Source organism: Sturnus vulgaris, chromosome 15 (assembly GCF_052056855.1).
Source record: "Sturnus vulgaris isolate bStuVul1 chromosome 15, bStuVul1.hap1, whole genome shotgun sequence".
NCBI lineage: Eukaryota > Metazoa > Chordata > Aves > Passeriformes > Sturnidae > Sturnus > Sturnus vulgaris.
In genome coordinates, this window is record NC_142257.1 from 3,242,338 (window position 1) to 3,267,872 (window position 25,535).

The 25,535-nt window shown below is 42.5% G+C and overlaps 1 protein-coding gene and 1 long non-coding RNA gene across 7 annotated transcripts in view; one reads left to right on the forward strand and one right to left on the reverse strand.

Moving 5' to 3' along the window:
• SFXN1 (sideroflexin 1) overlaps nucleotides 1–25,535 on the forward strand; it is a 33,576-nt gene that overhangs the window by 5,231 nt on the left and 2,810 nt on the right. Inside the window, exons 1-10 of one of the 6 annotated variants that reach the window (XR_015806946.1) lie at nucleotides 6,219–6,320; nucleotides 7,188–7,305; nucleotides 15,104–15,278; nucleotides 15,883–16,053; nucleotides 17,001–17,099; nucleotides 18,404–18,479; nucleotides 19,030–19,115; nucleotides 20,344–20,471; nucleotides 20,971–21,020; nucleotides 22,618–22,725. Coding sequence is in view for 3 of the 6 variants with exons in the window: in XM_088173518.1 (XP_088029644.1) it covers nucleotides 15,115–15,278; nucleotides 15,883–16,053; nucleotides 17,001–17,099; nucleotides 18,404–18,479; nucleotides 19,030–19,115; nucleotides 20,344–20,471; nucleotides 20,971–21,020 (774 nt within the window). In the remaining 3 variants the exon portion in view is untranslated. Of the gene's footprint in view, nucleotides 1–5,477; nucleotides 5,583–6,218; nucleotides 6,321–6,852; nucleotides 7,306–15,103; nucleotides 15,279–15,882; nucleotides 16,054–17,000; nucleotides 17,100–18,403; nucleotides 18,480–19,029; nucleotides 19,116–20,343; nucleotides 20,472–20,970; nucleotides 21,021–22,617; nucleotides 22,726–25,535 lie in introns of those variants that run through there. The other 5 variants (XR_015806947.1, XM_088173518.1, XM_088173517.1 and 2 more) reach the window with 5 other exon arrangements.
• On the reverse strand, nucleotides 7,321–7,863 carry LOC148221953 (uncharacterized). Its single transcript, XR_015806948.1, has 2 exons — nucleotides 7,606–7,863; nucleotides 7,321–7,443 (listed from the first exon to the last, which is right to left on the reverse strand). It is a non-coding gene; the product is annotated as an uncharacterized LOC148221953 (long non-coding RNA).

Sequence of the window (25,535 nt, forward strand, 5' to 3'; positions counted from 1 at the left end):
CAGATGGCTTGGTAGGTGGCACTCTCACTCCTAAGCTGCTCTTACAGATTTACTCCTGAGCTGTGTGCCAGCATCAAATAGATCCTTACCCATATTCCAGCCCAGCCTCTGATTGATGGATGTAGAAGAAATGTTTAACAGAAGAACTGTTTAACAGCAGATTTGTTGGTTTTCTGGTGCAGGACATGTGATAATGAAGAGTGTGCTTGGTACCCATAGCAAGTAGACAATAGTTTGCTGACATTTTAGTTATTAAATCCACATTATTACACACCCAGCATGGTCAGGCTCCACAGCCCTGCCACTGGCAGGCTACAAATCCTTGATTTAAAGATAACAAAACTAATACTTACCAAAAAATTAGAAGCATCATTTCTCGCTCGTTGTGAAGACTGGCAGCAGCATTTCAGAGCTGCACCCCAGGGAGCCACAGGAGCCCAGGCAGGGCTCTCTGCAAGGGGAGCAGCCCCACAGTACCCACAGAGCACAGCAGGTTCAGCTACAGCACACAGGGTCAGTCCAGCAATGGCCAGACCATTCCAAATGTGCCAGTCCTGCAGCACTGCTGCCTCAGGCAGCATTTTCCCATCTGCAGCTCCCTATATAATCCTGCTGTTGTTGTGATGTTGCAGTTCCACCTTCAGGTTCTGGGCTTAAGCTCTTTTCCAAGGCTGCTTGTCAAAGTCAAATCACACTGTCTGCGTTTGACAGCAGTCAGAAACATCCCACCAAGTTCAAAACACTGGGACAATATTCCAGACAAGAATCTGTACCAAGGTCTAAGCCTTGGGCTGCTTCCCTCCTCCTGACGTAATTTCCATTCACACTTTTGACAAATCCTGTGATCCAACTGCCCCAAACTATGATGTTATCCCAAATCCACTCTCACCCTTGTTCACCTGGATCTGTTATCCTGTCCCAGCCTCTGTGCCTGGCCCATCACATCAGGCAGAACTGTTTCTTCCCCCTAACATGAGTAACTTCTCCCTCTTTGCATCCTGGTTTGACGTCCTTGGCTTTTCCCTGCCCTGTTGCTGAGACAGTCTCTCACGGGCTGTACTTTCCCAGGCTGGAAATGTTCCCTGAGTTTCATTATCCACTTGTCAACATCTGTCCCAAGGTCAGGGCCCTTCCAAGGCAGCCAGTTCTTCCTGCTCCCTTCCCACAAACCTAGTCAGGGCTCAGCTCCACCAACACGGGCATCCAGAGCCTCTTCTCAGTCCATCAAACCAGTCTTCTCATTTAGGAGAGGCTAAAAGTTGGGATGTCTTCCAGGTACAAGTTCCATGTCACTAGAAAGTTCCCTGGTGCTTTCTGTGCATTATTTATACTGCTTTCCAAAACTTCCCTTCTGCTCTTTAGAAATTTCCCATAGCTTTCTAAGAACTGTGCATTTCCTTCTAGGATTTCTCCACTGCTTTATAGCAATTCCTCCTCACTTCATGCAAAATTCTCTCCAGCTTCCTGGGAGTTTGTAAGCAATTTTTTCAGAACTCGCATTTTGCTTTCCTGGGGTTCTCCCACAGCTTTCTAAGAATTCCATTTTCCTTTCTAAGGTTTTCCCATCATTTTTCCATGAATTCCATGTAGTTTTCTAAGACTTTCCCATGTTTTTCTAGACATTTTCCATACCTTTCCAGGAATTTCCTGCCACTATGAATCACTCACTGCTCTCTAAGCACTTCTGTCAGATTTCAGGTGTATCCACTAGGCTGTGGCACGGTGTCAAGGGTTGTTCCATGCTGATTGTGCTGCTGCATATTGTGACATGCCAAATTCTATTCCCAGTTGTCCTCTGGTGTCCTGGCTTGTCATCTGTGACAGATTTTGTCATTGTTGTGCTGATACACCTCGTTGTTATATTTTCAACTATTTTATAATGCCACAGGAAAGGCTCAGGAGGTGAAAGTAAAAGGATTAATCAATATCTGGTCCCTAGACACGATGGAAAAAAATTGTCAGGTTTATTGGAAGGAGTTGTGAGAGCCTGTGTCCTGTGGGGTGTTCCTACACCTCCTCTTGCCCCTACAGGTGTATTTTGACATCCCAAATCATTCTGCTGGTCAAGGGTCTTGCTGCCAATAGCAGCTGGCATGGATCTTTCATGGCAATGAAAGCAATGATCCCACATGAGACATTTATAAAAGAGCCACATCATAGAGGAAATGGCTTCCTAATCCCCTTGAAAGGCTGGTTTATCCCTTTAAACACAGCTTTATGTCCCTTCTAAATGCAGATTGGCTTTTCATCTTCATTCCCTTCCATTCTTATCCAATATAACTGTGCATCTAGAGAAAGAGGAAAATTGAGTATGCATTAATTTAGCTTGGCACTGTACAGCATGAGTAACCTAGAACTGAGTTCAAATATTGCAGATGGAGCCAAAACATTTAAGTGATTTTGTAAGTAACACTCTATCAGCTTATATAAGAGTTTCATTACAATTTATATTGCCAAAAAATGTTGTGTTACATGCCAGCTTAATCAAATTTCCCAAGATAATAGTTTATTCCTTATCAGCTGAGACTGGGAAGACAGGGTGGATTTTAATGTACTGGCACAGACTCTCAGAAATCACTGGTTCATTTACAAAAACAATCCTTGAACTCTCTCAGACTGTACCGATGTCCCAGTCTGAAGTTTGGATCTTCTACATAAAATTAATGTATATTACACCAGAAAACCACAGGAAATGCTGCATATACATGGTTCACCTCACCCAGCATTGTGCTCCTGATAGCAAAACCCAGCACAGAGCCTTCACAGGCACCTCCCATCGAGTGCTAACGAATAATTCCCAGAAATGTTCCTGGTTTCTTCTGGCAAACCCCTGATAACAGCCAGCTTGGTGCCAAGGCCAGTTCCTGATATCATATTCCAGAGCCAGCCGCTGAAAATACTCCTTGCATGTGCCTTTGGGAACATCATCACATCATTCCCCACAGCTCTACAACTACTTTTTTCATGGAGCAGAAAAGTCTTGACGTCTCCCACGTTTGCCTTCACTCTGACTGCGGTTTTCAAGCCAGGGTTTGAAATTCCTGGTCCTGCAGTGCCACTTACTGGACATTTCTGTTCATAAAAGCATGTGCAGCAGCTCTTCATTTACTCTGTTGATTCCCAGGGCTAATTTGAAATTGAGAAAAACATAAAATACACCAATGTTCACTTACGAATACAAGAAAGCAAATACAGTAAAGCTTATTTCTTAGATGAGGCAGTAATCCTAGAGGAACAGAAATCCTCCTTTTCTGGTCAGTGTAGGGAAGAATTTGCCCAGTAATAGTCTGGGAATTCTTCCAGGTGGAAACATGCAAATAGATAAATTCATCCCTAGTTCAACAAATGCATAAGGGAGTTTGCAGGATTTAATAACATATCCCTTGAGAAATAAGGCAGCTGAAAGGAAAGATTCAGAAGGAGCTGGGGTGGGGCTTATTTGATTAAACCTGACATACATTTTTAATAGAGACAAAAACATTTTAGTGTGAAAATTAGTGCAGATGAAGAAAGACATAGAGTCAGAGGTCAGATATTGTTTGTGACTACACATATTAATCCATTTGCCTTTCAGTTTGTAGCTCATGATTAACTGGTGGAGATTGCCCAGAGCCATCTCAAGCCTTCTCAGGATTCATGGCAAAATATCAGATTTGTTACTCAGCAATGGGAGAAATGACTGGTCCAGTGAAAGAGAAGTTATGTAGCTATTCAAAACCATCTGCACTGAGCACAGAGCAAATTATTAACTCATGCAGCTTTGCATGTAGTGACTCAGAGAAAGAACTTAGGTATTTGTATATTCACATTAAATACTCTGCAAGCAGAATTTCAACTGTGACGTGAAGAAAAGTCCACGTGTGGTTTGAAATCAGATTAGCAAATTGGTATCGTTGGCATACAAGAAAATTATTACAGGCAGAACACATCAGTCCTCAGAATGCAAACCATACAAAACAACACCAGTTATACCCTACAACAACTAATTTATTTCTCTGCACAACATCCAGCTGTTTCCATTTCCTGAACAAGGTGTTTTTCCTGCTCAGTCATTGCCATGTTTTTTAGCAACAAGCGTTATACCACCACAGATGTATCAGTGTTGAATCTGTCAGTGGTCATGGAGACTGGGATCTGACTGACAGGACTAAAAAGAATTAGATATTACCAGGGAAATATGTAAATTGTGCACAAATTTTGTTGTGCAGTGCAAGGATGTCAGTGCCAATTTTTATTCTTTCATGATGGACACTCCCTTAGTATATTTGTATCTGCAATTGTCATATTTATATCTCTACGATTTAAGTTGTGGAGTCTCAGGGGAAATAGAAATGGAAACATCTAAGATTGGATGTGGCTGTGTTGGAGTGAAGGTTGACTCTTAATTTTTTATTGAAAATCATGAACTGAGTTGGCTTTCAGTTAAAAACTGAAGACAAACGCCAGCCTACACAATTCTATTCTATGAAAAAAATATATATATATAATTTCATAGGAGTATTAACAGCAAAGCTTTCATCAGTAAATGCAACTCCACAAATATTGATACCTGGGTAGAGTCACAGCTTTTTAATATGAAATTCCCATTCAGTATCCTGCAATGAGCAGGGAGAGGGAGGTCAGTCCTGTACCCAAAGAGCTGAAGAGTAGGATTGATCTGCTTTGCACAGCTGCCACTCCTCCAGGGATGAGACCTGTGGACAGAACAGTGATCTTACAGCGGGAATTTCAACAGAGGAGCTGGGCTGGCCGTAGATGACATTTGCAATCTGTTTGTGTGTTATTCTGGTTCACAAAAGAGCTGAACGAGCTCAGTTTGTGGGCTGTAAAGGGGCTGCAGCACTGCGGTGTCTGCAGCGTGTCCTCCTGCTCCCAGGGGAGGGGATGGGATAGGATGGGATGGGATGGGATGGGATGGGATTGGGTTCGTCGGCTCAGCCCAGCCGGTACCACCCCGGTTGTGGTCCCACTGATCCCAAGGATTTCCATCACGGTGCTCCCCCTGTGCCCGCCCGGGGACAGTGTCACCTGCCGGGACACCTGGAATTAGCGGACCCGGGCACGAGCGAGTAGGTGGCACAGGACTGACATGAACCTCAGGGAAAGCAAAAAAAAAAAAAACACAAAAAAATCTAGAAGGTTTGAAATTCTAAAGTGTTTCTACTGTCACAGCAGCCCAGCCATCCCTGGGAATAACAGAAAGAAGGAAAAGGACAGTGAGGAGGCCACCATTTGTCCCTGTGCCGGTTTCCTCCTCCACAGCTGCATCCAGAACATCATTACTGGGTGCCAGCACCTTTGAATTGCTGAAATAGAGATTAAGACACATCCTGCCCTGAGAACTGCTGCCTTCCCAGTGTCCACAGCACACCCCAGGGTTACGGGCTGGGAGCCTGGCTGAGGAAGGCATGGGAGTGACAGTGACATGCGGATATTCCTTATCTGGCTGCTAATGCACTTTTTATCTCCTCTCTTAGGTGCCAGCGCTGTGACAAGACTCGTACTTGAGCGACCTTCAGAGCCGCCTCCTGAGCTGACGGTGCTGCACTCACACATGGCAATTTATTGTCCCTCATCGCCAGGTTTGGGGGCTTTAGTGTGGCTTGGGTTTCTGATAATAACCCCGAAACAATAATCCCAATCCAGCACCGCCTGGAGGAGACTGACAGGAGACCTCACCACGGTCCCTGTACGGGCCATTCGGGGCTGTACTTAGGAGCTGGACTCGATGATCCTTGGGAGTCCCTTACAACTCAGAATAGTCTGTGATTCTGCGATTTTGTGATTTTGTAGTCTGCAGCTTCCTCAGGAGGGGCAGCACCGATCTCTGCCCTCTGTGACCAGTGACAGGACTGGGAGGATCGCTGGAGCAGTGTCAGAGAAGAAAATTAGGAAAAGGTTCTTCACTCCGAGGGTGGTTGGGCTCCCAGGGAAGCCCAACAGAACTCACAAGGAGCGTTTGTTTGGACAAACGCTCTCGGCACACGGTGGGATTGCCGGGGCTGTGGGGGGAGGCCAGGAGTGGGACCCTGACGATCCCAACGGGTCCCCTCCAGCACCGGATATTCCATTAAATAATCAACGGCAGTAACTGTGCGCGAAACGCGAGCCACCCCCAGCCGGGCCGAGCCTTCAGGGCAGCGGGCTGAGGGAGGCGCGGGCGGCCCCCGGCGCTGCCCTCACGGCGCTGCCCGGCCCGGCCCTGCCGGGGCGGAGCGAGGCGGAGCGGGGCGGCCCCGCCGCCTCCCGGCCGCTCGCCCGCGGCGCCGAGCGAGGCTCTTCCGGGCAGCGGGGCAGCGCGGCGCGAGGCCGGCGGCCGGGTGAGTACCGGGCTCGGGGCCGGGCAGTCCCCGCAGTCCCCGAGGGCATGGGCTGCGGCCGGTGACGGACGGAGGAGCCAGCGCCGGTGGCACTCCCAGGGCTGTACTGGCGACCAGGCAGGGACCCAGCTCTGTCTGCCACATCAGTCCCCTCCGCAGGGACCCGGCTCCCCGTCTTGATCTATCCCCCATCCCCCGTGTCGCCTCGGCCCCTCCGCTGAAGCCCGGCCTCATCTGTCACCTCTGTTAGCCCTGCAGAGGCCCTGATCTGTTTGTGAGCTCTTCCCTTCTCAGGGGTGCAGCCCTGTCTGCCTCTTCCAGCCCCTCCTCAGAGACCCAGCCCCATTTGTCACCCCAGGCCCCTCCTCAAGGGCCCAGCCCCATTTGTCACCCAGGCCCCTCCTCAGGGTCCCAGCCCCATTTGTCACCCCAGGCCCCTCCTCAGGGTCCCAGCCCCATTTGTCACCCCAGGCCCCTCCTCAGGGACCCAGCCCCATTTGTCACCCCAGGCCCCTCCTCAGGGACCCAGCCTCATCCCTCACGCTATTCCCCTCCTCAGGGACCCAGCCCCATCCGTCACCCCAGGCCCCTCCTCGGGGGACGAACCCCCTGTGTCGCCTCTGTTACCCTGCAGAGCCCCTGATCTGTTTGTCACCCTGTCCCCTCCGCAGGGGTCCAGCCCCATGTGTCGCCCCATCACCTCCCCAGGGTCCCAGCCCCATGTGCCAGCCTGTCCCTGTGGAAGCAGGGCTGGACGCTGGCAGTGTGGGGCTGTCACAGCCCTCTCCTCCCTGCACACGTAACAGCTCCCTGCTCTCCCAGCTGCTCCCAAAACCTGCTCCTGACCACTTGCTGTCCCCTAAGCAGGGCTGTCTGTGTCACAGGGATTGCGTGACAGCGGCACAGATCCCAGGCCTGCAAGAGACAAGCCTCCCTGCTGCAGGATCATAATTTCCAGGGGAGGAACACGCCAAATAACTCCAAGGTCAGACACTTGATAGTCGGAGACAATTTTAATTATTCATATTCATAATTTTTTATAATTTATTGAATTTTAAACGATTGTTATACTGATGGGCGGGGTGAGGATAGGCTTTGTACCAATGCGCAATTAAAATATCACCTGGATGGAAAAAGATATAGAAATAGTGAAAAAGTGCAGAAAAGGGCCATGAGCACACCTGGGGTAGAGCCAAAACTACTGCAGTTTATTGGTGGGGGTTAAAACACAAAGAGCAGAAACAAGCTTGCAGCAATCAGGACTGAAATAAGAGGTTGCACTAACCTTGGTTAGCAAAGGAGGTTTATTTTCCTTAATGTGGAGATGAGTTGAACACGTGTCTCTGGACATGCCTCGTGCAGCAGAAGAGGAGGTGGCAAAGCAAAGCTGACAGAGCTGAGCTGGCTGCAGGGACCTCTAACATCTGGAGCTGGCTTTAATGCAGAATGATGAAATCTCTGGTCAAGTTACACACCAAAGATGGCTCCTGTTTTGAGGAGAGAGCCCCAGCAGCAGGCTCATCTCACCCAGGCTGCTGCTTTTGTTGCTAGGCTGCAAGTGGGATGTACATTTATAAGCAAAAAAAAAAAAAAAAGAAAAACCAAGCATCTTGTAGTGTTGCCATGCTTTGCCTTCTCCAGCATTCCATTTAGGATTGCAGTAGGATAAATCATAGTGCAGACAAAGATTTTTCTTTCCTCCCTTGTGATTTAAATAGGCATTTTACTGATAGAAGGTGCTTTGGGAAAGAAAAACTTGGCAAGTGGCTTTAACATTTGGTGTGAGTACATTGCATCAGACTCCCAGTCATCAGCTGTGCTGCTTATTTCTAACTGTGGCAGCAAATGTACTGCAAATAGAGGAATACCATTGCTTACAGACCCTGATAAGTCTCACGTGTGCTCTTTTGCCACCACACAAAAGTGCTTTTTTCCCCAAAAAGTCTACTAGTTCTTCCCATTTGAACTAATTAACTGCCATGACTAACGTCCCTGGAGAAGGCCTTGTGTTCCTTTCTTTGCCAGAGCAATTAAAACATGGATTTGCCTTTCCACTGTTGCTTTGCCAATCTGTTGTAGTTTTAAAGTAGAACAGGTCACTTTTTCCTAATCAGAGGGAAGTTTGTTTCCTGTCTTTTCTCCTAAGCCAACATAGCAGCCCTCTGGGTGGGCATTGTGGAAAATTAGGCACTGGAAAAGAAAAATCTTGAGTTTGTTCAGACAAAGGAGCCCCAAAAAAAGAACAATGTGTTACTTGAGGAATGAAGAGGCCTAGCAGGACCCCGGAGTATTTCTTTATCAAAGTGGCATGGGAAATGTTTCAGAAGAGCTCAGCTCTGCAAAAACAATCAGCTGTGGGCACTTTGGTTTACAAAGAGAAGGAAGAAGAAAAGCTGTTCTCCCCATTTTATAGCAGCAGGTACTTTTCTCAACCTCAGGATTTTCCAGGCTGCATCTCATTTCCCAGAAAAAGGCACTGACAGCTGGACATCAGGTTGTTAAAGCTGGACTGCTTTAAAGAATGGAGATGTAGGGGCCTAAGTGTGTCAAATCTTATTTTTGTCTCTCCCAGTGAGTGTGCACATGAAATATCCAGCAGCACTTGGTTCTAACTTTTGAACTATTCCTGTTCTAAAGGATTCTGTGAAGAAAGAGGTTCTACTGTTATCTTCTATTTTTACTGGATTTTCAGGGAAAAGCCTCACTCTTGTTCTTTAAAAAAAGAATTCTTAGTTACCTTTAGAAGATTTTGTGAGTCGTTATCTGATCTGAGCATCTTTACCTCACCAGAACTTAGAGGTCTAAGACCTGGTAAAGGACACCACTAAACTTTATTTCAGCATTTGTGCAGGCTGGTTGGAATTCTGTTTTAAGCTGGATTACCCTGCTCATCCCATGCTTTTGTAACAGAAGGTTTCAGGTTGCAGTCTGGGAGTTGGGCACCAAGAAGTCAAATGTCACAGTGAGCATTATCACAATTATATCTGCTCTACTTTGGGATGTGGAATTCTCTTTAGACTTCTCCCTGGGTTCACAGTTACATCATCATGAAATTTCCTTTCCTGTCACTGTAGTCCCGGTTTTAGCTGATACTGTAAAGCAAGTGATAAAAAAATCTTAATTTTGGAGTGGAACTTTTCGGGGCTAGGGTTAAAATACAAGGTGTCAGTAACATAAGAAAATATAAATGGTTCCAAGGAAGGTGGCAAAGCTGCATTTCATCATTTGTGCACTGCTGCATGAATTTAACTTGCCCACAATTTCCCAAATCATTTGCCCATCTGGATTATTCAGTCATGCAACACAGTTTAAAATAAGTGATCAAATATCTGAGTTGTTCAAAATTGAGTGAAATAAATAGTCATTGCTACTCTTCTAGCTGTTGCTTTGGTTTGAAAAGTGGTTGCATGACCTTCAAATGTTGTGTTTAAAAGATGAACTTTGTAAAGGAACAGCAGAGAGTTGAACTCCTGACAACTCCTGAATCTGCATTTTGTATAATTGCTGCAACTGCTGCTGTTAACCTTTAAACAAGGTTTAAAGTCTTCTGCAAATGCTGGTTCTGTGGAAAATCTAAAATGTAGCCTTTGTACCAAAACTGTTGATCAGACTTTGTGCAGGTTTTGTATGTTATTATTATGTTAAGGGAAGTCACTCCCAGTTATTCTGAAGCCCTTTATTCCCCCCAGTTAATATTAGTATTAAACTTTAAAGCAGAACTGGAGATGCTTCCATCTGATCAGAGAGGGGAAGAAATTTGCCATGAGTGGGGACACCTTCTAAACCAGGGTCCTGTCCAACCTGGCCTTGGGCACTTCCAAGGATGGGGCAGCCACAGCTTCTCTGGGCACCCTGAGGGCCTCACCACCCTCACAGGGAAGGATTTTTTCCTGATATCCCATCTAACCCTGTTAGATTGGATAAAACCTCTCTTTTGGTTTGAAGCCATTCCCCCTTGTCCTGTCACTCCAGGCTCTGGTAAAAAGTCTCACTCCATCTTTCCTGTGAGCTCCCTTCAGGCACTGCAAGGCCACAATGAGGCTGAACAATCCCAATCCTCTCAGCTTTTCCTCACTGGAGGAAAACACAGCCATGTGTTGAGAAAAAAACTTTATTAACTCACTATCAGTTATGACTCTGAAAATCCAGTACATAGGAGGAGCTACACATGGATAATCAAACCTCTGTTTGAATGCTAGGGACACAAACAGTGCCAAAAAATGTCCCTGGTCACAGGAATGCCACCCCCTGGTATTGTTCAGTTGATGCTCAGCCAGACAATCCCACAGCACGAGGCAGGATTTAGCTTCTCTTGGATACAGCTGCTCTGGTTTGGAAACTGAAAGGGTTCAGTGATATCAGTGTGTCAGAGAGCATAGTCCATTCTCTTTTGCTGATTTAATTTGCTGGGGAAGACAGCTGCAGGGTTTCCAGGTACAAGTGATTCTATTAAATACCTTCCTAATTGATCTGTTGTGTTAAACAGCGAAAATATGGATAATTTTCTCTCTTACTGCATGTTTTCCATGAGAGTTGTTACTTGTTTGGCTGTGTTTTGATGTCACTCTTTGTCCTTTCCAGAACTGCTGATCCTCTTGTGTGAGCATAACCTCAAAGTGACATTTCTATATGGATTATTACAACAATTGATGTGTTTGTAAAATTCATTTTGTTTCCCAAATCCCCTGTAAATTACTTTTTTTGTGGAGAAGAGTAATTGCCTGGGCAATTTTGCTGCTTCCACCTTAAAATTCAAGGTGCTGTTGATTGAAAATTTCATCCTATTTTGAGATTAGTTGGTATTTCCTGGATAGCAGCAGGTGGGAACAATAAATTCAGATGTTTACATATATTGGCACCTTAATTACTTAATTAATAGTTAGGTAGTTGGCCTCCATTAGTTGATTGTAACAAAGCAAACAGTTTTATCTTTGTCTTTATCTTTATTGTGCTTTTGCTTTCCAGTTCCCTTACAAACTTTCTACTTATCTCAAGGTTCAGATGAGCTTATTTAAATTTGATTTAATCCTAATGTCCCTTATTTTTTCTGTACCAAATTCAATTATGGATAATGAGAACTTAAATCTTGGGCACGCTTAGTACAGATGGAAAATTAGATCACTGAAAGTAGTGGAGTTCCACCCTTGACAAAGCATTGTAGTTAAAATAATAATTAAATCTTAAGTAATTTTATTTCAGTGCTTTTTTTTGTTGAGTATTTGAATGGATTATGCAAACAGCAGCTCCCCTCTGAAATTGTATCTGAAAATTAAAGTGACAGGTAGGTAAAAATAGTGTTGCAGCAACTTAAATTGAGGGTGTTGCACCTATTTCTTACAGTTTTACAGTCTCACTGTTTAAATAAAAAATTAAATTTAAAAAAGCCAGATAGTTTATGGTGATGACTCTGTGGCTGTTAGATAATATATTGATGAAACCAGTTTTGTGCAGTCACCACTTCTACTTTATAGTTGGACATTTTGTTTTATAAGGAGATCCCTTTGAAGTATATCAGCATTTTATTAGCTTATGTTTTTGCTTTATGGGATTTATTTCGCTTTTCAGCGTTTACTAATGGGGTCTGATAAGCCATGAGTACCATCATGCAGTCTCTTCAAAAGAAGAAATGGGGCTTTTGTTGTAAAAACTTTTTGCTGGAAATCTTCTAAGTTTTCAAGACAGAAATTCCCTGGTTCTCTTAGGCACTGTTGTAACAGGTCTGTGATTCAGAGTCCCGTGACTGGCAAACTCAGCCACCTTTTTGACTTCACTGCAGGTTTTATGTGCCTCCAAATCATATTATTCTCAACTTTTTTACACTCCCTTATGTGTGTGACATCTGCTCTTTCTCTGTGGGCATTGGTGGTCTGTCTGGTTTATTTAAAGTTCTATAGAGCAGCATTGTTCCTACTTACCTGCTAAGAGGGCAAGTCAGCCACATCATTAAGAGAAGAAAATGGGTTTGTGTACTTAAATAGCTGACACCTAAAATTTAAACCCCTTTTGGCAGGAGATTTAACCCTTTTGGAGGGTGAGCAGCTGTCCCACCCCCCATCGAATGTCCTTAATGAGGATTAGTAATTGTGAAATCCATGTTCTCTGTTCCTATCTTTCTAAGCACTGACATTTCAATCGTGATTTTTTGTTGTAGCACATGAATTAATGGATGTTTTCCATTTTCCTGCTAGGTTGCTTTTTGCTGCTGCAGCAGCACTAACCCTGCTTTGTAGATTTACAAGGAGAGAGAGCCCAAAGCCTGTGCTGACGTGTCTCTGGTAGCTGAGTCTGACTAGGGTGGATAACAGCAGGGGGAAGGCATGGAAACATCTGGGAAATCTGTTCCAGGGCTTGGTCCCTGCCCAGGGCAGAAGTTGTGCTTCCTGTGCAGGGGCAATTCCTGGGATCAGTCCCTGCCTGTTCCTCTGGTGCCATTGCTGGGCCCTGGGGCAGAGCCTGGACCCTGCTCTGCCCCTCCCTGCACCCAGGGACACCCGGGGACACTCAGGGACACCCAGGCCCTCTCAGCTGGGGCTCCTCTCCAGGCTGAGCAGCCCCAGCTCCCTCAGCCTTTCCTGAGATGCTCCAGGCCCTTCCTCAGCTCCAGGAGCTCCAGGTCTCCATGTCCTGAGGATCCAGAGCTGGGCACAGCACCCCAGAGGTGCCTCAAAGGGTTGAGCAGAGAGGCAGGATCACTCCCTGACCTGCTAAAAATGCTCTTCCCAATGCACCCCAGGATCCTGTTGGCATTATTGGTCACCAGGGCACTCTGCTGGCCATGGAGAGCTCATTGTGCAGCAGGACTCCAGAGCTGCTCTCCTTTATTTCCCTCCAGTACAGTCTTTCTGCTGCATTCGTTTCCTGCCAAGGTAATAAATTCCATCAGCATACTTGGGACAAGGAGTAGATAAAACGTGGAGGAGATAAAGACAGGATGTGAACGTGTTTAATCTCTGTCCTGTGTTCTGTACATTCACCTTTTCTGATTGTTTCAGACTGAAACAATCCTGAATTGAACCATCTGCAGTGAAGGAAGATCCTTAATGTTTAGATTTCTTATTAGTGAGGGAATTGGGTTTGTGGACAGAGGTATCAGAAGTAAATAAAGGGAATTCACAGAGAACCCAGTAGTGTATATTCTAATCAAAGTGAAAAGAAAAAAATATCCAGGATGAAAAGAAAGAAAAAAGCTTCTGTGGATGCACTGCTTTATTCAGTATTCATTAGACAGTTTTAACCAGATTATCATAAGCTATCCTAAGCAGCTTTAATCTTTCTTAATGAAGCTGATTATTTAACTCTAAAAACATTTACACTTGAACTTTGCTGCAAATAAGGGAAGCAGTCACAGAAAAAGTTAATAACCCTAATGTCCTGATTTTTATCTTTATTTTGGTGGAAAAGAGGGTTTGAATAAATAAGTGCACTTGCCTTCATAAGGCTTTGCAAAACCAGCAGTTCCCAGTTTAGACCAGAAGATGGACTATTAATTCACAACACAGCACTGTTTACAGGAAGTTGTTTTTAATGGCAAAGTACTAAGAAAAGGAAAAGAAACCTGAGGAGCATCTCCTGTTGCAATGCTGTGCATGAGAAATCTGTTCTCCAAATTTGTCCTGAGCTTTTTTTCATTTCCATGATCTGTGTTAATCCTGCAGCATGCCTGGTTTAGAGATGTACACATGAAGATAATCCTGCTAATAAACACTGCTGTACAATAATGAACTTAACAGTGAGGGAAATGTGAGTGAGAAAAGGGGAAAAGATTAGTTTCCCTTACTGTACCACATTTAGTAGCATTCTGGTGTCATAGAATCACAGAATGGTTTGAGTTGGGATGGACCTTAAAGATCATCTAAAATTGGTTCTTTATTTATAAATATATAAATATATTAAAATGGATTTATGTAGATCCAATGTCTTTCTGCCATTTGAGCAAGCATTATTTGCAGGAGGATTTTTTTTTTACTGGTAGTTGAAAATGTTGCAGAAATTTATTTTAAGAAAGTTAAAATCCATTTACTTGTGCTATGGAAGGATTGTTCTTTTTTCATTAGATGCTGAAGTAAACTTAGTCATCCTGAAGTAATTTTTACTTTTCTGGTCTTTATGCCCCATAAATGCACAACTCTGTTAGTTCAAAGTCCATTGTAGTTCTTTAACCATCTTTGAAGTATCATTAGGAGATCTGGTCATGTGTTCATAATGTAGCAAATTGTTGCATTATATAATCTCTGTATTGTTAAAACATGGATTTAGAGAAACAACATTTATTAAAACAAATTGGTGGGTTTGTGTTCCTAATTTTTGATTTCTTTTGCTATGCCAGCGAAGTTAACTGGATTTTTTTAAATATTTCATCTGTCACTGCACTTTATAGCACTTCAGACATCTCTTGAAATGTTGATTTCTCATTCCCTTCAATACATTATTTTCAACAAGAACTAGTTCATCACCGAAGTAAAGCACTTCCTGATTAGTATAGTGTTGTTTGGTATGTCTGTTTATTAATAAACTTCTGTACTTTCTTTGCATCTGCCTTATCCTCAGGTATTTGTACAAATGGAATAAATAATGTATGAACATTATGGGGCACAGGACACAGAAGTATTTCTGTACTTATCCCTTTCCTTTTCCTATCCCTTTCAACCTCCATTCTGCAAATTCTTTGGTGTTTGTTCTCTGGGTTTTTTACTCTAATGTGGCCACTTTTCATCTTGCAGCTTCTAGATGCATTAGGAAATGAGTGGAATTTTGAATTGCAAATGTTGATGTTTTCTTTGCAGAGCTTTTGAAGATGGCACAAGATATCCCATTGGATATTAATATCAGGGAGCCCCGATGGGATCAAAGCACTTTTATTGGACGAGCCAAACACTTCTTCACTGTAACAGACCCCAGGAATATTTTGTTATCTAATGCCTCACTGGAAAATGCAAGAAAAATTGTGCATGATTACAGGTATGACATTGACTACTTCTACTACTGGCCTCAAAAAGTCCAAGTCAATGATAAGTACGTGGTGATATATTTAAAAGGAAATACTTAAAGCACTATATTCATTGCAACACTTCTTATTTCCACTTCAGAGCCTGAAATCCTTTTATTTTTAATCAAATTTGTTAATGAATGGGGAAATTATGCCCCTCTTAAGGGTTCTGAAATACACAAATGTCTAATTCTAAAAAGAGTTAATAGGACAAGTGTAAAACTTCCTCTTATGTGTAGCATTTGGAGCAATTGGTTTCTTAAATACTCTCAAAGTGAATTTTTACAGTTTTACACTAATGACCTCAGAGATTTTGACTCTACATTTTAGCTCTAAAACCTAGTGCAGGTTTGAGTAAACAGACTCAGCCAACATAACCACTGCTGGGAGTTTTAATTCTTTTTATTTCACCAATCCATTTAAAAGCTGAAGAATCTCTACAAGCAATCTGAGAGTCTCAAATAAGTCAGGGTGAACATCCTCAAATCCTCTGATGCCACGTTTCTCACGGGAGTTTGCAGCATTTTCTAACAGTTGTGCTTTTTGCTGTTGTCTTGTTTCTTAACCTATCCCAAGACAAGGCATTGTGACACCTGGCTTGACAGAAGATGAGTTGTGGAGAGCAAAATACATCTATGATTCAGCTTTTCACCCAGACACTGGGGAGAAGATGTTCGTGATTGGCCGAATGTCTGCCCAGGTCCCCATGAACATGACTATCACAGGCTGTATGATGACCTTTTACAGGTGAGAGTTGGCAATAAAACACATGAAACATTTGCCTGCCAATTAGAGAAGTGAAAAATCAATGTTACTGTCAAAAGGTTTGTTGTCAATATTTTTGAATGTGAAATTTTGCTTCCTTTTCCTCTTCTCTCTCCTCATTCCTTCATGCTGATTAACGGTTCTTTCTGAGATAAGCCCTTAGCCCTTCTCCTTCACCATCCCACTTTCCCTCAAACTGGGAAATGTTCCAAAATCCCATCTGTGTGGAGGACAAAGAGAAGGAGATCCCTGGGAATTTTCAACCTTACTGGCATGCAGGATGTTCTTTCTGCCCCGTGAGTACTTGGAATGCTTCGATCCATTGGTTGTGGAGTTCCTGCAGCTCCCCTGTGATCCCTGCATTTCCTCAGTGCCTCTGCAATCTCCAGGACATGAAGCCCACTGAGGCAGAGCCAGTGCTCTCTTAGCAGCCTCAATGTTAGAAACACTTTTTTGACACAGGATGCAGGAACTGATGGGAGCTCAGAGCAAACAGCAGCAGCCTTTTGGATGCTGAGATTGTACAAACTCCTGACACACACCCCAGTTTTGGATGGTGTTTATAAAACGTGTGTGCTTTAAATTGTAGTCAAGAATATGAATCAAACCACCAGCACAGCTGCCCGTTCCCAAGCTCTGCCTCCTGTTAACTGCTTGTTCTGTTATTATCTATAACACTTAGAGAAGCTCTCTACCTTTTCTTTGCATTATTCAGGTTCAAAACTAGGTGTTTTTAAAATTCTTCTCCTAGAATAACTCTGCCTATCAAGTCAGTATCTCACTGACTGTACTGTTTCATTCAAATAAGCAAGAACTTCTGCATGGTTACTGCTTGCAGTGGCTTTTCTTGATTTGTTATCATTATTTCGTGCTGTTAATTCAACTGTGAGTTTAACAATAATAATCACATTTTTTTTTGTCTTTTCAAGAACGACTCCAGCAGTGTTTTTCTGGCAGTGGGTCAACCAGTCCTTCAATGCTATAGTAAATTACACGAACAGGAGCGGGGATGCCCCCATCACTGTCAGGTCAGGCACTGAACCTCATAATTCTGATGAGTTTAGAAGTTGCTCTCTGATGTACTTGAGCATGGTTAGACATTAAAGTTTGAAGTGAGACAGGGATAAATTTTTTCGTCTGTACTAATTATTAACTTGATATGCACAGATGAGAAGTGTGAGAATGGCAGAGCTGAGAACTCCATTTCTGTCATTAAAGACAAGCCTGAGCACCTTGATCAACAGCACTTAAGAGTGAAGGATTTAACAGGAATCTATGTTTCAGGGCTCAGTCAACCATTTGCAAGTTTTCCTCATCAGTTTGGTGTCCTGCCAGGATATTTCTAAGCTGATATTTTGTGGGGGCCTTCAGTTGTGTCACTGTGCCACCTTCTCAGTGCCAGCACACACCACACTGAGGGTTCATTTACAAAAAGAGATTCTTTCAACTGATCTGTGCTTGTTTCTACTTGATGTCTAAAAAAGAGACTAAATAGATGCAGAAAGCAAGAAATCTCAAACTGAAAGAGGAGAAATTTAGATTAGATAAACAGAAAAAATCTTCCCTGTGAGGGTGCTGAGGCCCTGGCACAGGAAAGCTGTGGCTGCCCCATCCCTGAAAGTGTCCAAGGCCAGCCTGGATGGGGCTTGGAGCAATCGGGGATAATGGGAGGTGTCCCTGCCCATGGCAGGGGGTGGAATGGGATGAACTCGATAGTTCCTCCCAACTCCAACCATTCTATGATTCTATGAATAGAAAACTGGAATTGCAGTACTTGACTTTCTGGTTTTGGGGCTGACTTGCTTAAAGATGTCTGGGAGCAAGCTGTGAATTCCAGCATATAGAGACACCTCCTAGCTGGGAAGTATGTAAAGTGTGGTTTGGGGCAGGTTGGGTTGGATTTGAGTGCTTGCAGCATAGCTGGTCTGTGTGTATGGGGTTTGATATGGTTGATTATAATTAGTACTATAGACATGGCCTTGGAAATCCAACCTGATTTTACTAGGTTAAGCAATTAGGAAATTAAATAAAGAACAAATCCTTCAAGGTGTTCATTCAGATACATGAGAAAATGCTGAACAGGCAGCAATGCACAACCAGCAGAACCTGATTCAGTATTACAATGTGGCTTGAATATGATTTTTACTGCTAGTGAAATAAAAATGTTTAATTCAGTGTCCCATTTAGATCTTCCATCCCCGCCTTATTGCAGTAGCACAAGAAAGACTATTTAACTTCTGGGGAGGCATAGCTATGTGTATAAAATGTAATGGTTTTTCAAAGTGACACCAATGTAGCTGTTAATGTGCAAACATTTTCATTTCTGTTTTAGGCAGCTGGGAACAGCCTATGTTTCTGCCACCACAGGTGCTGTCGCTACAGCCTTAGGACTTAATTTACTAGCAAAGGTATTGCTTTGGTATTTTTTTCTATTCTTACTAAACTGTGATGTCCTGTGAAAAGCTCACAGCTCATTTCTCCTCTGGTGTATCTGTGTCATGCACAGCTCCCACTGTGGAGTTGTTATGGCTGCTCCTTTCTTTAGATCCCAACTTCATTTTTTCCCCATGGAGATGGGTTTATGCATATCTGTCAAACATCCCGTGTTTGGTTCATGCAGACTCTGTCTAATAAGGTGCCTTTTTCCCAGTTTCTTTTTCACCTTTCAAGGCATCTAATAGCACTTGAAAATTAATTGGAGTTGTAATTACACTTCCCTGTGATGCTACTAAATTCAGAATGGTTTTGCCACCCTCCTGCAACTGCTCACTCTGGAGAGAAGCATTTATGACTTATTTTTTTCTTTGAATCTTGTTCTACCTCTGCCCCACCAGTAAGTTTTCACTGAATATTAATGTAAAGGAAATAAGTCTAGTCTGTCATTAGCAGATGAATCATTTCAATAAAGACAATGATTATGTACATTTTTATTTCCCTTTTTTTCTCTCTGTTTTCCAGCGCGTCTCTCCTCTCGTAGGGAGGTTTGTTCCTTTTGCTGCTGTTGCTTCTGCCAACTGCATCAATATTCCACTAATGAGACAAAGGTAGGAAAAAGAACAAAGATCACTCATGCTGGAAGAAAAGATGTTGTTCAGTTGGTAGATCAGCAATTTACTAAATAAAGCACATTTTGTATCTTCAGCTTGTTTGAGAACCTTGCAGAAACCTCACGCATGAGGTTTTTTGTAACGGGTGTAAAATAGAACATGCTCATTTGTCTTCAGATAAATATCCAAAGAGTTCTTCAGTCTTGCATCTCAGAAACCAATTACTGGTTCCTTCACAACTTTGATCACACGGACTTTTGAGTACCAGCTACACTTTGGAAAAACACAGTCATTTCAAAAATGGTGCTTAAAATCCCACCTGCAGAACTTAGTCATAGAAGTCAGGCTCTGCAGTTCTGTTTAATCATCGAGGTGACAAAAGTACAGTTTGTCAGAAAGAAGCTTTTTTTCTTGACTAGGAGTAAAAATAGTAGTAGGGAAAAGCAAATTAAAAGCATTCTATTATAAACACAAGGTTATGGGCAGAAGAGGGACTATTTAGACTTTGTATTTACAATGGAAGTTGATCTGTAATAGTATTTTATCTTTTGTAAAATCTGAAGAGAAAATAAAGGCAGTCCTGAGGCTATGTGCTGTTCTCTCTGCTTCTCCCAGTGTGAGTTTTAACAGCTAACTCTGCACTTGAGCAAAAGATCTAATAGGGAATAATGCAGTTACAGAAACTTAGTTTGGTTTGTGCCTCCTTTTATACTTTCAAGTATATTCTTCGTGGTTGAAATGACAGCTCAGACTAGAATGCCAGGGGGGAATTTTCACAGAGCCTTCTGTTTCAACTCAGTGAAAATAATCTTCCTGTGTTCCATGAGCTGTCATATAGGACAGACTCCACTTCCAGAGCAGTCCAGAAATTTCCAGTTCTCTGAATTAATGTGTAGAGGGACTTCTCCCTTCTGTGGAACACAGCAAAAGCACATCTTCTTTGTTCCTCCTTGAAATGCTGTGACCAGACTTCAGCAGCAGACTGCTGTTACAAATATTCAGTTGGTGACTTCTCAATGTATTTTTCCTTGATCTTTCTCTGCCTTTTGATTTTTATTTTTTTTTTGTGCCAGAGATTGTTACAAGCAGACTCACTTAGAAAATAAAATAAAGCACATAATTCTTCCAGTTGGCAATTTTAAGGGACAAAGATAAGATGACAAAAAATGGTGAAAAAATAAGTTCACATCCATCACTGCTTTATTTTTTACCTCTTATTCAACAGGGAGCTCAAGTTTGGAATTCCTGTCACGGATGAGGATGGGAAAAGACTGGGTGATTCACCCAGAGCAGCTCAGCAGGCAATCACCCAGGTGGTGATATCCAGGATTCTGATGGCTTCTCCTGGCATGGGTAAGGATAAGTCCTGTGCAGTCCTGATTAGCACTTCCTGCTGTGAGAAGGAAATTCAGTTCTATCCAAGTGATTTTCCTCAGGATCCAAATTACCTTACAGCTCCCCAGGCAGTGTTTGCCTTTCTGTTAAGAATTTCCCCAGGGAAGTGTGGAAACATCCTCAGTGTGTTACACTGAGCTGCAGCAGGAAGGCTCCTGGGATGCTTGTGCAGAAAAGATAGAGATAGCAAAGGAATGTGAGAAAACTCCACTTGCTTAGAGTTGGTTTAGGTTCTCTGTAAGTACCAAATTACTGAGCTCAGATTTAGCTACATATGAAATTGCAAGTTTGCTTATTGGGAGAATTCACCTTTATAAATGCCAATTCAACTGGCAATGTGAAATGAAGACTGAGTGAATGACAAAATGCTGTGAAAATTGTATTATGGTATTAGTTCAGTTAAACATAAAAGTGCCTTTCTCTCCAAGGTTAATGCCTTTTTTTATCTTATTTGCAGCAATTCCTCCCTTCATAATGAATACCCTGGAAAAGAAAGCCTTTTTAAAGGTTAGTCTTAGATAATCTATCTCTGTGTATTTCATATCCTAAGTTAATATTTTAATGAATTTTAAATACTTCCTGAATCTTCATATTTGCCTCCCAAACACTGTGGGAGGACATCCCTGTAGAACTTGCTTTACAGCTGTCGTTTTCCTTCTGCCTTTCTTAGAGAGAACTTTGTTCTTTTTGTCACAGTGCAAGGTAACAGTGAGAAAATAGGAACATTCTTCTTACTTTTATAATTGTTCTTAGAATGCACTTTTTTTTTTCCTGTGAAATTAACCTTCCTTGTATTGATCCTCGGAATACAATTTATTGGGGAAAAAAAGAGCATTTTAATAATCTTGGTTTTCTCAAGATAGCAATAAGGAGGCTTTGTTTACCTGCTGTGGAAAGAAAAATTATGGTAAAAATCTCTCTTTAAAATTTACTGGATGTGAAGTGCAAGGTAGGCATAGAACAGACATTCTTTATCAAAGATTACTTATTTCCTATATTATTTTTATTCTAATGTAGTGTGAAGTCAAACCCCTGGTGTTGGTAAATCCATTACCTACATCAACATTCTTCACTATGTGTGCATGAGAGGGTGAAGAACAATAATGGAATTAGTTACAGGGTTATCTAACACGAGGGAAATAATATTCAGGTGAGGAACCCTTTAATTCTTTACCAGTAAAGGGAGTTTCATCCTCACTGCTGATATCGCTGATTTAATTACTTGGTAGCTCCAGGCAAAGCCTCTACCTGTGAGACCCACCCGAGAATCCTAAGAAAATCTGTCTCCTTCCTTTTAGAAAAAATTAGGAAAAAAACCAGACCCTGCCTTGGAAAAGTTTGTCTGGGGGCAAGGAGGACAAGCAGGGGAGGATTTTGTTTGGAATGGTTTTGTTTGTCTAAGATAAAGCTTTCTAAAGGGTTTAAATTTTATCTCTGTTTCTTCCCTTTGTGTCTCTTGTGCAGAGTGAAATTACCCAGTCAGACACCCCAAGTCAGACTTGAAAGTGTTTCTGTATTTATAAGACAGGAACAGATTGCCTGGGGTAGTTGTGGCTGACTCATCCCTGGAAATGTCCAAGGCCAGGTTGAAAAGGACTTGGAACAACCTGGGATAGTCAAGGGGGTGGAACTGGATGATCTTTAAAGTCCCTTCCAACCCAAACCATTCTGTGATTGTCTTCCAATCTTAAAACTTCTTTTTGCCTAAAGTGTTTTGCTTCCCTCCCACTTCTTAAAAGAAAACACTTTTGCTCCCAGTGTAAAAACAGGAAATGTGGCATTTGAGTTTCAGGCTAAAAATCAGTGTGTGCTGCTTTTATCTCCTGGAAGAAGTGAGCCTGCAGGGCATCCAAACACACCACAACTTGTGATACTGTGATGTTCTTGAGAATGTATTACCTGGAAAATTAACCCTTGTTAAAGAAATTTAGGGAAAAAATTATTTTGTATGTGTTTGACATGTGAGAAATGTCACAAAGCCATTGCCTCAGCTGACAAGTACATGACATTTGTGAAGAAGTTGCAGCAATCCTCAGGGTCTGGAGACAAATACCTGGTGTTTTTGTGTGGCATAATCAACATAAGGGTGTTGTGAATTTTTCAGATCAGCCAAAATGAGCGATTTCTGCAGTGACTACTCAGTGGTCTCTGGTACCATCCTGACCGTTTATGCTCACCTGTCCTCTCCCTCAGCCTCAGAAACTGAATGCAGGTGAAACACTGCTCTGCAGGTAGCCAGTGGTAACACCTGGTAGAGATTAGTATTAAACTCATTAAGGAATGAGCTGCATTTTTAACAAGCAGCTTCTGCATGTCCTCATGGAGTTTGAGAAGCACCATCCCATCCCAGCACTCCACTACCATGCCCACACTGCTTTACTAACTCCATACCCTCAGCCTCTGCTTCACTGCACTCTTGGAAAGAATTCCTGACTGCTTGCCAAAGCCTGTTAAGCAACACACAAGGCCAAAAAATAGGCAAATGGTTGTGAAATAATAAAAGAAATTAGAAAGCTGGCCTGCAGTAAGACAGAGAGAAGGAAATGCTCTTGCAATGCTGGTCTCAGAGCAGCCTGTCATCTCTCCTGTTTGGGATAAGATGTAGGTCATGTAGCCCAACTCGTCCCCCACGTTCCTGCAGTGTTTTGCACCAAGGCATTGGTGTGAATTAACAACATTCCCAGAAGTTATTGCTAGAAGATGCCTCAAGAATGTTCTTGGAATACAAGCACGTATTTGCTGCCTCAAAACGAAGTTGCCTTGAAGAAGTATTTTTATCTGTAGAAGTTTTTTTTTTGCCATTGGTTTCGGCAGCAGCTTTGAGGCCTGTTTATGTAATTATGCAGTGTAGCAGTAATTGATTAGGCTGTATAATGTCTATTTTCATTATCTCTGTGGCCCCTTCATTATTCTCACCAGCTCTGTGCAGAACCAAGTTATTTTACCTGCTGCAGCAGGAGGATCCATAAAGACCTTGAGGCACAGGGTTTATAGGTTTTACTTACAGGTAATTTTTCTCCTAAAGAAATAAATTGGGTTTTTTCCATAGAAACTTATGAAAATTCCAATCAACACTAAAGTTTTAGTTTATGTTACTACTCTTACACAGCTTTACCTAGAGTTTCTCTTCTATTCTGCATATTGTATTAACATCCAAGTTGATTCTAGAAGTTTCCTCCTCTATCCTTGAAACGAGCTCTCTCAGGTTTTTTAATTTGCAACTGAAGTCTGTATTCAAAACGGTCACAAAACCAGAACAAAGATTCTTCAAGCATTGTTCTTGAATGTCTTATGCCCTGAAGTCCTCCATGCATTCCTAATTTCACTGTCATTTCATTTATTTATTTTTTTCAAAACAGACATAGCTGGGAAAACTGAAAGATTTTTAGATCCAACAAAGAAAAGAGGCAGTTAGAGAAAAGCCAGTTCTCCTTATGGCTTTTGTTTGCTTAATTATCATTTCTCCATTTTCTCTGTTTGCACTAACCACTAAAATGTCATAAAGACATCTGGAAATTAAATTCTAATTCATTGTGAACTGCCTTCTTCCAGAGCTAAATGTTAGTTCTCTAACAGTGAATTCTTCTGCTCTTTCTCTTTCTCCATTTTCTCTCTTTGTGGGGGTGTGCAGCCTGCATTTGAATTTTGTTTTACTGTTTTATGTTGTTCCCTGGGCAATTCCAATTCTTAATTCTGACCTCCCAGTGTTACTTTTTCCTCACCATCTTTCTGGATTAGTGAAGCCTGGTAACATTTTTGAAAAATAAAGGCTGTAATTCAGATCAAGTTGGCAAAAAATGTTCCAGCACATAAACTGCCTGTTCCTTATGGAATCTGTGTTAGACACCTCTCTGTCTCTCAGATCAATGACTAACTCTGACAAAGGCATGAAACCATTTATTCCTCTCAGGGCACCTTCCAACAGCCTTTTCAGTTATAAAATTGTATTTGGGGCTTTTCTGTTACATGCCTTGGGTCGCACGGCCCCTGCAATGCACAGCATCCCCCTCCTTCCCTTCTCAGAGACACTGCAGGCTTTGGCTTGTGTTCACCACCTCTTGGCATGGACTCTCCCAGGGTATGAAATGAAAATTTGGGGTGAATTTGTCTCAGCTGAAGGTCAGATGGAGGTGTTTAGAGAATGCCAGAACAGCAAAGCTCTGCTGCCTTCACTCTTCACCCTTCTTGCTGTTGTCTTCCCCATTTGTTATCTCTCTGCAGGTTATTGCTGAATTGCACAGTTCTTCCTGCTCTCATTTCCAGATTACAGATTGACTCCATGAAAAAAAGAATTAAAGAAAAGAGAAGCAGTCTTCTACATTGTTTCTTCTCCCTCAGGCTCTGGAGAAATTTTACTCCACACAGGCTCATTTTCCTGCCTCAGACACTGCTGTGACCTCCCTCAGCCCTGAGCTTTGTCCTCCCGAGCTTTCTACATTTCCTTTGTCCATTTCTTCTCTCAAACAGTGCCCAGCTTTTGTTCTCCATTTTCTCCTCTAACTGCTATATCTTGAGAAATCCTTCTTACAGAAACAAACGTCGTCTTCATTGAAAACGTCATCCTCTGTATCAAGTGATTTCTACCTCATGAGCTGTTTTGTTTTAAAATTCCCTTTGTGTGCTCATGGCAGCTGTGTCTGTCTGCTCTTAGTGGAGCAAGAGGCAGCAGTGTCCACTGAACAGCTCTGGGTTTACTTCATTAGTCATGAATTTCATCTAAAATTCTACCAATGAGAGAGAGTGGATTCCTAAATAATTTAAAAGCCTGTAAAAAATTCTTGGCATATATTCAAGTTATGCAAAAGTTACAGAATTAATGAGGAATATGCTAAAAATGCATCCATGGGTTATATGTTGCTTTCTCAGCAACCCTTCAACCCTTCTTTCCTTCAATAAAACGTGAACTCTTGCAGAACTGGAGTGTTAGTGTTGCTACAGGGACAAGTTTCTGCACATCAGAGGAAATCATATGACAGGAGAAAGGGCTAAGAGATGCAGATTTACATCTCCCTTATTTATGGC